Source organism: Malania oleifera, chromosome 7 (assembly GCF_029873635.1).
Source record: "Malania oleifera isolate guangnan ecotype guangnan chromosome 7, ASM2987363v1, whole genome shotgun sequence".
Lineage (NCBI taxonomy): Eukaryota > Viridiplantae > Streptophyta > Magnoliopsida > Santalales > Ximeniaceae > Malania > Malania oleifera.
The window spans coordinates 32,163,187-32,175,452 of NC_080423.1; the positions used below are offsets into that span (position 1 = coordinate 32,163,187).

Sequence of the window (12,266 nt, forward strand, 5' to 3'; positions counted from 1 at the left end):
GGATTGAGCTATCAGAGATTAAAAGCTAATGGGATGCGCCTTTGGTTATTGGTGGAGACTTCAACATGGTGTTGTACCCCCATGAAAGAATTAGGGGCAGAGCGAAGAACAACTATATGAGAGAGTTCTTGGACTTCAACAATGTGAATGCCCTCATTGATCTCCCGCCCATGGGCAGAGCTTTCACTTGGTCCGACTCTAGAGAACTGCTTTCTCTAGAATTGATAGGTTCCTTATTTCAGTGAATTGGGATACATCTTTCCTCAAAGTCACTCAAGAGCTCCTTCCCAGGCCCATGTTGTATTGCCTCCCTATCCTCATTGACATAGGAGGAGTCAAATGGGGTCCAACTCCATTTTGCTTTGAAAACATGTGGCTAAAGCACAATGGCTTTCGAGGACCTCATTAAGTCTTGGTAATCCACACTTCAAGTTGAGGGGAAAGTTAGCTTTGTTCTAGCTTAAAAATTGAAGGGATTGAGAGAAAAGCTCAAGTGTGGAATAAAAGTAACTTCGGGGATATTCAAGCAAAAAGAATCACCATTCTTAATGAAATTAAGGTTCTTGATGTGCAGGAGCTAAGTGCTCAATACTAACGAAAAGGCCAAAAGAGTTTTTTTGAAGGAGTTGACCGAGGCTATTAGCCTTGAAGAGATCTCTTGGAGGTAGAAATCTAAAGCCTTATGGTTCAAGGAGGATTATTGGAAGACCAAGTTTTTCCACCGACCAACAAATGCACATTGTGGAATGAATGTTATTTCTTGCATTAAAATTAAGGAGAATGTCTCAACAGAGGAAGGAGAAAATAAAAGGGGCATCTGCAACTTCTGTAAAACCCTCTGTTTTGAATTCAAAAGCTAGAGACTTGTAGTGGATGGCATTAGCTCTAAATCTCAATCCCTCCACCATGGAGTGGCTAGAGAGACCTTTTGAAGGAAGCAAAAATCCTCCATGCCTTGAGAGAATGCAATGGAGACAAAGTGCTAGCTCCTTGTCATTCTTTCAGTCAAATTGGGGCACGCTCAAGCAAGAATTTATCAACACCTTTGAGGAATTCTTTAGATCAGGTAAATATGTGAGCAACATCAATGCCACCCCCTTACTCTGATTTGGAAGAAATATGGGGCAGCCAACATAAAGAACTTTCACCCAATAAGCTTGGTGGGAAGTATTTATAAGATCCTTGCTAAAGTCCTTGCTACGAGGATTAAATGAGCCATAACGGAAGTCATTGGACAACATCAACATGCCTTTGTGGTTGGAAGACAAATCATGGATGTAGCCCTCATTGCTAATGAAGTGGAGGATACTTGTAGGACAAAAGGAAAAACGGGGCGCTATGCAAGCTCAATGTGGAGAAAACCTTTGGTCACATCAACTGTAACTTTCTTTATATTCTTCTAAAGAAAGTGGGCTTCGGATGGATCGCACACTACATTAGTGCACCAAGCTTCCTAGTGCTAATCAATGGGCGCCGTATTGATTTCTTTTGCTTCTTTAAAGGATTGAGACAAGGAGACCCTTTATCCCTCTTCTTGTTCACTGTGGTTATGGAGGTGTTGATCCTCATGTTGAAAAAATCTACTAGGGAAAGGCTAATTAAAGGTCTTAGAGTTGGCAGGAATGGGAGGTCCATGGAGGTCACACATCTCTTGTTCGCAGATGATTCCATCATTTTTTGTGGATGAACTTCTTCACATCTAAATTCAAGATGCATCATGGTAGGGTTTGAGGCAGTTTTAGGTTTGCAAGTTATCCTTGGAAAAAGTGAAATCATTCTTATCGGTGGAATTGTAGACTAGCCTTTCCTTGCTGGCCTTTTGAGCTGCAAGATGGGAACTTTCCCATCAATTACCTTGGGTGTCCTCTCAATGCCAAATTCAAAATGAAGGAGTGTGGGATCCCATCATTGAAAAATTCAAAAAAAGGTTGGCAGGATGGAAAAGGAATTTTTTTTTTTTCAAAAGGTGGCAGTTTCACTCTCATAAAAAGCACCTTGAAATCTTCTCATTTATTCCATGTCCCTTTTACTCGTTTCGGCTTTGGTAGCCAAGAGACTTTTAAGGAAGTCAAAGGAGGTTTCTTTGGGGATCTTGGGGATGGAATTCAAGTTCCACCTTGTCAAATGAGGCATGGTGAAGCAACCCATTTGTTCAGGAGGCTTGGGCTTGAAGTCCCTCCACTTTTTTGATAAAGCCCTACTTAAGAAGTGGTTATGGGGATTCATGATTGAGAAAGATCACCTTTGGTGGGGGATCATCTCTATGAAATATGGGCTTAAACATAATGATTGGATCTCCCAATCTGGTAGAGGACAACATGGTGTAGGGATGTGGAATTTCATCTGGAAAGGTTAGAATGATTTCTATTCTTGTATTAGATGTCATGTAGGGAATGGGGACAATATTTATAGCTCACATCAAGGGCTCTTTGGGAACATTCCCTCCCTTGGAAAAGTGGAAGATTGGAACTAGACCAGCTCATAGACTTCTATACTATCTTTACAACTTCTAGCACCAAATTAGCACAAATCACCAAGTTTAGACCTTCGATATGAGGGGGGTTCTCACTGTTAGATCCTTCTAGAGGAAACTCTTTCTTGTGGAGTCTTAACAATAATAATTCTCCTTGGACTCAGTTTGGAAGACAGATGCCCCTACAAAAGTTGCCTTTCTTTCCTAGGAGGCAACGTGTGGCAATATCTTGATGCTAGATAACTTGAATAGATGGGGGCTAATTGTCGCCAACAGATGCTCCCTTTGCATGGCTGATGCATAATCTATTAAGCACATCCTCCTTCATTGCTCTTGGACGAAGAATCTTTGGACTATGGCTCTTAACTTTGATTGGGCACCGGGTTATCGCCAACTCTGTCGGAGGGGAACTTTGGGCTGGGAGAGGGATTTCGGCATCGAAAGAGAAGAGAAAGGCTATGTTTCTCATTCCCCTCACAATTTTCTGGTGTGTTTGGAAAGAGAGAAACAGGAGATTGTTTAATAACTCAATCTTAGCTCTCTAAATCAGCAAAGAGCAGTGGTTTACTTTGGTGACTAGCTGGCATACTGGAATTGTTGTAAATGATTATAATATAATCTTTTGATTTTTGTGACACCCTTCAAGGTGGCTGACTTTCTGTATTATGGGTCGGCATCCCCTTGACGGCATTTCAATAAATCCTCTTATAAAAAAAAAACAATTATGGCTGTTGAGGAGTTCTTTTAAGTATGTGGGCTTCATGCTACGAAAATCGAATCAAAAATAGATTTTGGTTGAATGTTTGTTGTGGGAATGTTTTCCTTTAGGATTCAAGACGCTTGTTCAACTAGGCCAAATAAACAGAGGAAAAGGTAGTGGGTGTTCTTGATTAAAAGGCGTGATGTGGAATCAATCACTCAGAAGGGATTTGTAGGACTAGGAAATGGGAGATATTGAAAATTTGTTGAACTCTCTGTACAACATTAGAGTTTCTATAAATGGAGATAACTTTCCAAGTGGCTGTTTTGGTGTCATTCTCCATTTTGTGTTTTTCATTTTTGTTGTATGTTATGATAATGCATTTATTTATGTTGCTAGCTTTCTTTCCATTTGTCAATTTTCATAAAAATTAGAAACCAACTTTTATGATTTTTAGTTGTTGTGGGGCTATAGTACTTTAATATCCAAAATTAACTTTTGTGGATTAAATCATTCATTCCACACAGACAATTTTTAAAATAGGAAATATTACACAGACCGCCTCTACAAATACAAGGCAGTACCCTGTGGTTTTATTACTGGCACTAAACCCCCATTTTTTTTTTCAAAACTACATAAAATCACATTCTCATTAATTTTTATAGATAAAACATACTGACATGACCAAGATATCCACACAATAAATAAATCAAATTAGGATATTAATTTACTTGATCAATATAAATGCGAAGTTCGAAGTTTACTCCCTTCTTGTCAATTGGAAGCATGCTTTGCATATCCACCTATGAGCTTGTTGTTGATGATGTTAATGGCGGCAGGCAAGTTAGTGAAGAGTGAGGGGGTTAATTAAGCCTTGAATTTGTGTAAATTTATAATCCAATCAATTACAACAGCTCTTTTTCAACAAAAATTTACAGAATTAGTACTTAGTATGGTTTTGGAAAGCATTGGGGAGTTTGATGATCATAATGGAACTATGAGGTACCTCCCTATGGTTGATTTACTGTTATTTTCCCTTGCAAATATAATTAAAATTAAATTATCCATTAAATTTCTAGAAATTTGATAAAATATTTAAAGTTCGAAAAATTATTTTGCAATTTTTCAGTTCTCATGTACAATATGATTGTCCTTGGAGTACCAAAAGTGAGTTTAAAAATATAATAATTAAATAAAATAATTATAATTAAATCTTATTTTTATGAGGATATTTATAAGCTATATAATTTTACATTTTTATTATTTTAATCATATTTTTTTAAAGCGATTTTGATTCAAGGACAGAAATGAACATGAGTTTTATTAGGCATTTAACTTGTTCTAGTTTTGGAAATATTAACCAGTTGTTAGTTTTGAGCTTTTAGTTCCTATTTTTGATTTTCAATTTTTGTTTTCTTAATTTTCAAGAGTGATATCAGATGGCCCATAAGATAGCTGGGTGGTAGAAATGATAGATTCACTTTAAGAATTATTGCAATCTGCTCAGAAGAAGTGAGGTTGATTTTTCCCTGTTTAGAGGCAATTTGGAAAGTTCAAGCTCCCACAACAGTTGCTTTCTTCCCTTGGGAAGCCTGTTGGGAGGCTATTCTTATGGGGCTCAATCTCCGGGGAAGAAGCCTGATCCCAATGCATTGGTCTTTTATGTGCAGTGTGCTAAGATAGTGGAGAGAGCATCAACCACTTGCATCCTCACTCTCTGCAGTGTTGTGGTGTTTGATATGGCAATGGCTTCATGTATGTTAGCTGATGCCTAATGGGGTCGCTTCTCTTCTTAAATGCTTGAAGGTGAGAGGTTGAGATTTGGCAAACAAGGCCTGGAACATGGTTCGCTTAGAACATTGAAAGGAAGCAAATAGAAGGACCTTTAGAAGGAGAAGAATTCTTTTTCACAAAAACTAAAAAATAGCTTCATTCACACAATATCTGCTTGACTCAAGTTTTTTTAATGTAGCTACTTCTCTCTGCGCTCACTCTTTTTTGTGATGGCACCCCTTGGTGCCTTTAAATATATTTTAGCTTATTAAGGAAGAAAAAAGAAATTGCTTGATGTTCTCCAATAGAAAGATAATTTCATATTCTTGATTTTTTTTACACCTATGTTACTTTTAGCATGTTTCTACTTGATAGATTTTGAATCCCTCTTTGCTCTTTGAGAATGAAATAGAATCGTTAGTGAGTAGCGGAAACTCTATGGATGTAGCACAACTTTAAGGACAACAAACATTTATTGTGCATTTGTTTAGCTAACCCACTATTAGCCCGTGTTCCTTGTAGCTATGGTAAATGATAAGATAGGCTATTTTGGGGGGGGGGGGGGGGGGTTGATTGCTATAAAGGCTAACGAAAAGGAGTTTGGTCAAACGGAATAAGGAACTGATGAGTGATGATTGAAGTATTTCTCATTATCTTTTAAATAATACTTGACGCCTGAGAATTTGTTATGATCTATTTCTTTATTTTGTTAGAAAGAAGACTTTTGCTCACTGAAAATCTAATGGTCTTGAATCTTGTTGCTTCCTGGGTCTGAATACGACACAGGTTAAATGAGAAGAAGGCTCCATCATGGAGATGTTGATGGAAAAAGGGGTGAGCATTTGCAGACATCAGGGCTAGATGGTTTAGATGAGCCTTTATTAGGGAATCATGAGCATGATGACAGACACTCAGAGGTGATTTTTTTATTTTGTGGTTTTTACATCATTAATTGTATTGTTGGTTGAAGTAGGACTACTGTTTTGGAAGCAATAAATTTTATACTTTATTTGATTGATATTTTGCCCTTTTATGTAATTCTTTCCTTCTCTCAGTAATTTTTTTTATATTTTATATCTAAAAAAAATGAAACAAATATTTTTCTGCATCACAGGGTGACCTGCTTGGAGATATATGGGATGATGAGCGAAAGAAAGAACGCGTGCACTGGATGTTTCTATTTTCTCAACTGATTACGCAATGGGCACAATGGTTAGGTGTGATATTTTCTTGAATGTTCCAATTATTTCAAGACAAAAATCCAGCAATACCCCTTAAGTTTTATGAAAATAACACTCCACCCCCTGTGTTTTTGAAAACTACCAAAAAATCCCCAGAGGCTTAAATTTAGTGACAAAATAAACCTTTTGCTAGTTGACCGTTAGTCGGCCCTCAAGTATATATGAAAAAATAATGATAATTTTGTCATTTTTAATTCACTTGTGATTAGATAGCAATTAGATAGCTTAAAAAATGACATTAATTTAATAAATTAAGTCAAGAAAATTGTTCAGTTAAGTAGAATATGTTTTGGAAATTGAACTCATAAATGAATTGGACGCCTAGTTCTCGAGTTAACCTGCCCAATTGGTTCGAGTCAACCAGTTGACATAAGTATGACAACATAATTAAATTACTATTTTAAAAAAATTAAAAATATATGTAAAATAAATAATTTATTAATTCAAAAAATACTTCAATAATTTTATTGTTCCAAAATTGTTATATACAATTTACATGCAAATTAAATGACTAAATATATCTTTAAAATTAATATATAGTTTAAAAATTGACTTGTATCAACCGGTTGGTCAAATTGTCACTCGTTTTTTGAGTCTAGTCGAATCCATATTTAATAACATAGCAACTTGGTTAAAATTAAAGAGGATTGGTGAATTTGTTAGATCAAAGGTTAACCAATTAATATAAATTTAGGCGTTCTTTATCCATTTAGCACTCATATTTTACACAAAGAACAACTAACATTCAACTCTATAATTTTTATTTATGAAGTTTGAATTTTGAAATTTTAGTTTATGTTTTTTTAGCATTATGGTTTATAGGTTGAATTTAAAAATATGGAATTATGTTTTATTTGTTTTATGGTGCGTTTAGTCATTAATTTTTTTTTGAAATTGCATCTAACCATGCTCTTAAATTTCCACGAAATTGTCAAAATTTTCGTCGGAATTTCTTGTTTCCGTTAGCCTCGAAATCAAAATGGCAGTTGATTTTTGTCTTGCATAATTTCTGTAGAAATCTCAACAAATCATCCCTTAATTTATCAAAATATCAAAATTTCAGCGAAACTTGTCATAATTTTAACTATGTAATGAAATTTCGTCAGAATTCAAATAAGAGATTTAGGAGTGAAGTGAAATTTCTCTCTTAATTTATTTTATTTATTTTTATTGAAACAAAATATTATTACAAATGCTTTTGAAATTATATGAAAAAAACAAAAAAACCTACAGCAGTATTTTATTTAACCATTTATGTCTAAATTATCATTATTTATATAATAAATAATATTTAAATTATTTATGAATTTCATTTGTATTAGCTGAATATGTTTGTTGTACATTATCTTACAAAAATGTTTGATACACATACTATATTACAACTTTTCCACCTCATACACGACATAAATGCATTTAACTTGTAATATATTAGTCCCAAAATTTACATTATTATGTTTCTTAACCATTTCTAAAGTTTCACGAAGAATTCCATGCTTTACTAATGATTTCCGTTATTTTTTCAAAACGAAATCAAAATTGATATCGAAATCAAAATCAAAATTTTTGTGCTTTTGGAGCTTCGAAATCTCAGTTGAAATCGAAATTTAAGACCTTGCATCTAACAAGCATTTTGTCATACCATAATTACTATGCATTTTTTATGATTTATTAGTAATTTTTATTTTTATATATTTTTAAAAATTTTAAAATAATAATAAAATTATTTTATCATGTTTATGTAAATTGATTGATCCAAAGCGATCAGATTGGTAAATTGTTCAATTCGAGAATCAGTTAGGTTTCCAATTCGTTTGTTTAGTTATCAAGACATTACACTGACCATTTTTTTAATTTAAATTATTTAATTTGATATCATTTTATTATTATTTTTTTGTATATTTTTTAAAAATTGTAAAATAATAATATATTTTTTTTCATACTTATGTCAATTGATTGATCCAAAGTGATTGGACTGGTAAATTATTCAATTTGAAAATAGGTTAAGTTCCCAATTTATTTATTTAGTTTTCAAGACATTACAATTTAGTTTATTTAAGTCCATGTCATTTTAAAATATTATTTTATTAGGAGTAAAAGTTCACTTTTTTCACATATACTTAACGGTTGACTAATGGTCAACTAGAGGAAGGTTCATATTGTCAATAAATTTAATTATTTGAGGTCTTTCTGGTAGTTTTCAAAAAATTGGGGATGGAGTGTCATTTGAAAAGCTCAGGCGTGGGGGGTGTTGGATTTTACCCTTATTTCAAACAGCCATCTTTTCAATTGTTGGGGAATGCCCTTGGCCAAACTATTACTTGAATTAGGCACAACCAGTACATCATAATAATAACTAAATGACTAGATACTTTTTCTTTCAAATGTTGTTAGGACAACCTAACCTCCATAATGGCATCAACCTGATTCGACCAAATACATTATCATGGATATTCACATAACTTTCATTGATTAATTTAGATGTGGAATGTAGAAGACAAATTACCTTCTTGAGTTTTTCATCCTTCTTGATGTGGAAGAGAGTTGGACATGGTTTTGACTGTTTGTGTTGTGAATGTTGCCAAAAGAGCTATAAGCTTGAAGCTGATAAATAATTGGATAATTGGGGCCCTGATCATTGGTTGAAAATATTAATTTTATTTTTGAGAAATTAATATATTTATGAACAAAATATATTCAAAAAGTTGATTCCCTATGATTTGTTCAAGGTTTGAAATAAGAGAAAAACTTAAATGTGTCTTCTTGTTGCATTTCATAGTTCTGTGCATCTTGCCATATGTTTCTGAATGTCATGAAAAATAACACTTAATATGTAGTATGTTAACATTGTTGAATTTTTGTTGATAACTGTCGAATGAAAAACTAAATGGCGACAAAATAAAAAAGAAATGATTTTGTTTCAACAGTTATGAAACAAAACATTAATTCCTTACTAATTGCTTTTTCTTGCATAGTGGACTTCTAATTATTAGTGTTGATTGAAGATAGTCAGCGCACATGTTGTCCCTGTACCTCGTTGAAGGATATGCGTTTGACTTTATCCAGGGCACCCAGTTATCCAAAGTTCAAACTAAACTTAATCAATCTGGCCAGTTCTGTTCATGTAATTGGAATAATAGGTTTATCCATTAGCTGCAAATCGAACTGATCCAGTTCAACTCTTGTTTCTGTAAATCATTGAGGTGCACAAATAAATAAACTGAACCAAACTGACCTAGGTTTAGAACCAAACTGAGACGTAGAACTTAAAATTTACATTATTTTTGTTGAAAAAGGGGTCATACAAGTTTTGAAGTCTTTGCCTTGTTGGTCTTGTCTTTTAATTTGTGAATCTGTATGGTGTTGAAATTGATGTATGTATGTTTATTTTTGAGGTTTAGATTTCCAGATTTCAAATATCGATTGTGTGATTTTTGGTGTATTCCCAAGAGGGGGGTGAATTGGAGATTTTAAAAAATTCTAGGTCACTTATGCCCTATTTTTAAAACACGATCACACAAACACAAGCTTGGAGATATACAAGTTTCAGTATTACACGACCACACTAATTTACGCTAAGAATTTCTCAAACAATCAGTATTACACAATCAATCTCAAGTGCAATAAATATTTAAGGCATTCACAATAAAATGAATATGGAATAAATATAAACATACACAAGCGGAAATTAAAAGAGATAAGGGAAAGAGAAGCAAACACAAGATTTTACGAGGTTCGGCTATTCCCGCCTACGTCCTCGCTTCAAAGCAACTCGCTTGAGGATTTCAACTATCCGCTCCTTAACCAAGGCAGAGCTGCCTTATTACAATCCGCTTCTTCCCAAGGCGAAGCTACCTTTTCCAGACGATACCCCACGTCTGGCCCGGTTCTATACCCGAACCGTGAATACAATGGAATTAAAAAAATTGAGTACAATGAAATGCTTCTTGAAAGCTAGAGTGTACAAATGAAAATCTTAAACACTCTCACAAGATATGATTTAGAGCTCAATAGAGTTTAGGGTGTTTCTCAATAGGATTTTTCTTGCAATAAGAGAATAGATGATCTTTGAGTATAAATATGTGTATGAATGCTTCAATGATTCAAACCCAATAAAAATTTTCTCCAAGGATGATTTGCAAAAATGAATGTAGGAGAAGTTAGGGTTTTGCTCTCAAAATGACTTTTGCAAAATAACTAAGTAGAAGATTATGATGTGAAGAAATAAATGTTCAAATGAATGCCTCTTCAGCAACTCTCAAGAGCAATAAATGATTTGTAAATGATGGGGTCGAATGAGAGTAAATGCTCTCTCTCAAAAATATTTTTCAAAATGAATGAGGAGAAGAGAGTAGATAGGAAAAATGCCCCAAATATGTTTGAGTATGAATATGTATTGGCAAGAGTTTTTTAAAGTCTTTTAAACTTGGTATTTAAGTATGAATATGTATTGGCAAGAGTTGTTTAAAGTCTTTTAAACTTGGTATTTATAGACATTTTCGGCATATAGCCGTTTTATGGCCGTTGGAGCAATAGAAAATTAATATCTTTGAATTTTATGGTCGTTGGGGAGTTGTTGCGTCAGTTCTGCTCGTTAGACTCGTCGACGAGTGGCTATCATTCGTTGATGAGTGAACTGCACTAGTCGACGAGTCACCTGGGCTGAGAAAATGAATTTTGCTACTGGAAACATTCGTCGACGAGCCAAAGATCATTCGTTGACAAGTCAGCCCCTTTCGTCGACGAGTCAAGCTTGTTCGTCAACAAGTGACCTGGGCAAATACTCGTTAAGGCTACTGACTTGCATTAGTCGACGAATGGCATGCATTAGTCGACGAGTCCCCTGTTTTTCACACTTAGTAAGCCTTCTAATGAGTTAACTCAACCTAGGGTAAGTGTGTATGAATTTTCATGAAAAGCTTGAGTCCCTAGGGTCAGTTTATGGTCATTTTTGAGCTTTCCATCATATCAAGCAAGACATGCATATTACTATCAAATCTAGAACAATACAATTGAAAATTTATGTGTCTTCATCCTTTCGATCTTCATGGAATGGGCCAAGCCATATGCGCTTTAAGTTCCTCATGGCCTCCATAATGCAATCAGTGTTTGTGCCTTTTGAGATATACATCTGCTCAAACACTCAATGCACAAATGAGATTCTTATGATTTGTCATTATCAAAACAGGGATTGGACTCAAAACGTCAACTGATTGAATTGACTTAAATTCAATTGTTAAATATCTTTTAAGGCCTGAACCATGTTTTAAACTGATTTTTAACTTTTGGGCTGTACAAGAGAATTGTTGGAATAATCTTTTCACTCTCTGTTTCACTAACGAGTGTTATTTACAGAATAACTAGAAAGCTTATTGTTTAGCTGCTTGATCCTATGTGATTAGATTATAGGATTCAAAACTGAAAAATTATCTAAACAACAAAAGATACGGTCTTCAGATAACAGCAGGCCATAGGAAGAGGGAGAGGATAGGGAAGGTCATAGTTGCACAATATTTCAAAGTGCTTATCAATTTATTAAATTTAATTAGGAAAAGGTTGAAGGGCAAATTAGTAATTCATTGTGTTTGATAATTTTTATGTTATTTAAAAATTACAATATCCAAGGGAAAATGATAATTTAGTTGCACCATTCATGTTTTTAACATGTGAATAGAATTAATGGATTTATTAGGTGGGTTATGGTTTGCCATAAATTAATAGATTATGCTGAATAGTTTTATTTACTTGGTCAAAGATGGGTAAGTTTGTATTTGCGTACCAGATGCAATTATGACCCTTCCAAACCAGCCCACCTTGCCATTTTGCCACACCTAGTTTTGGTTGAGGCTGAAAATGGGGTGAATTGGATAAAATTCATGCACAGCATGGCTAAAAGTTATATTCATCTATTTGACTCACTCGAAAAATGAGCAGCTCGGAAGTTATCCAAAGTATAGGAGTTACGTCGTGTAATATTAAGCTCAAGGGCTAGATCGTCTCCTCAGGAAATGCGTTTTAATCTCAGATTTTATGTTCGTCCAATCAAAAACAAAAATGCATTGAACTCAGTTCAGATACGGGT

The 12,266-nt window shown here is 34.3% G+C and overlaps 1 protein-coding gene across 8 annotated transcripts in view; it reads left to right on the top strand.

The window, feature by feature from the left end:
• The window catches only part of LOC131160325 (uncharacterized), a 67,251-nt gene that overhangs the window by 9,479 nt on the left and 45,506 nt on the right, over positions 1 to 12,266 (top strand). For all 8 annotated transcript variants that reach the window (XM_058115896.1, XM_058115903.1, XM_058115899.1 and 5 more), the window contains 2 exons: positions 5,733 to 5,863; positions 6,061 to 6,163. In XM_058115896.1, the coding sequence (XP_057971879.1) occupies positions 5,738 to 5,863; positions 6,061 to 6,163 (229 nt within the window). In that variant the 5' untranslated portion in view covers positions 5,733 to 5,737. The remainder of the gene's footprint in view (positions 1 to 5,732; positions 5,864 to 6,060; positions 6,164 to 12,266) is intronic.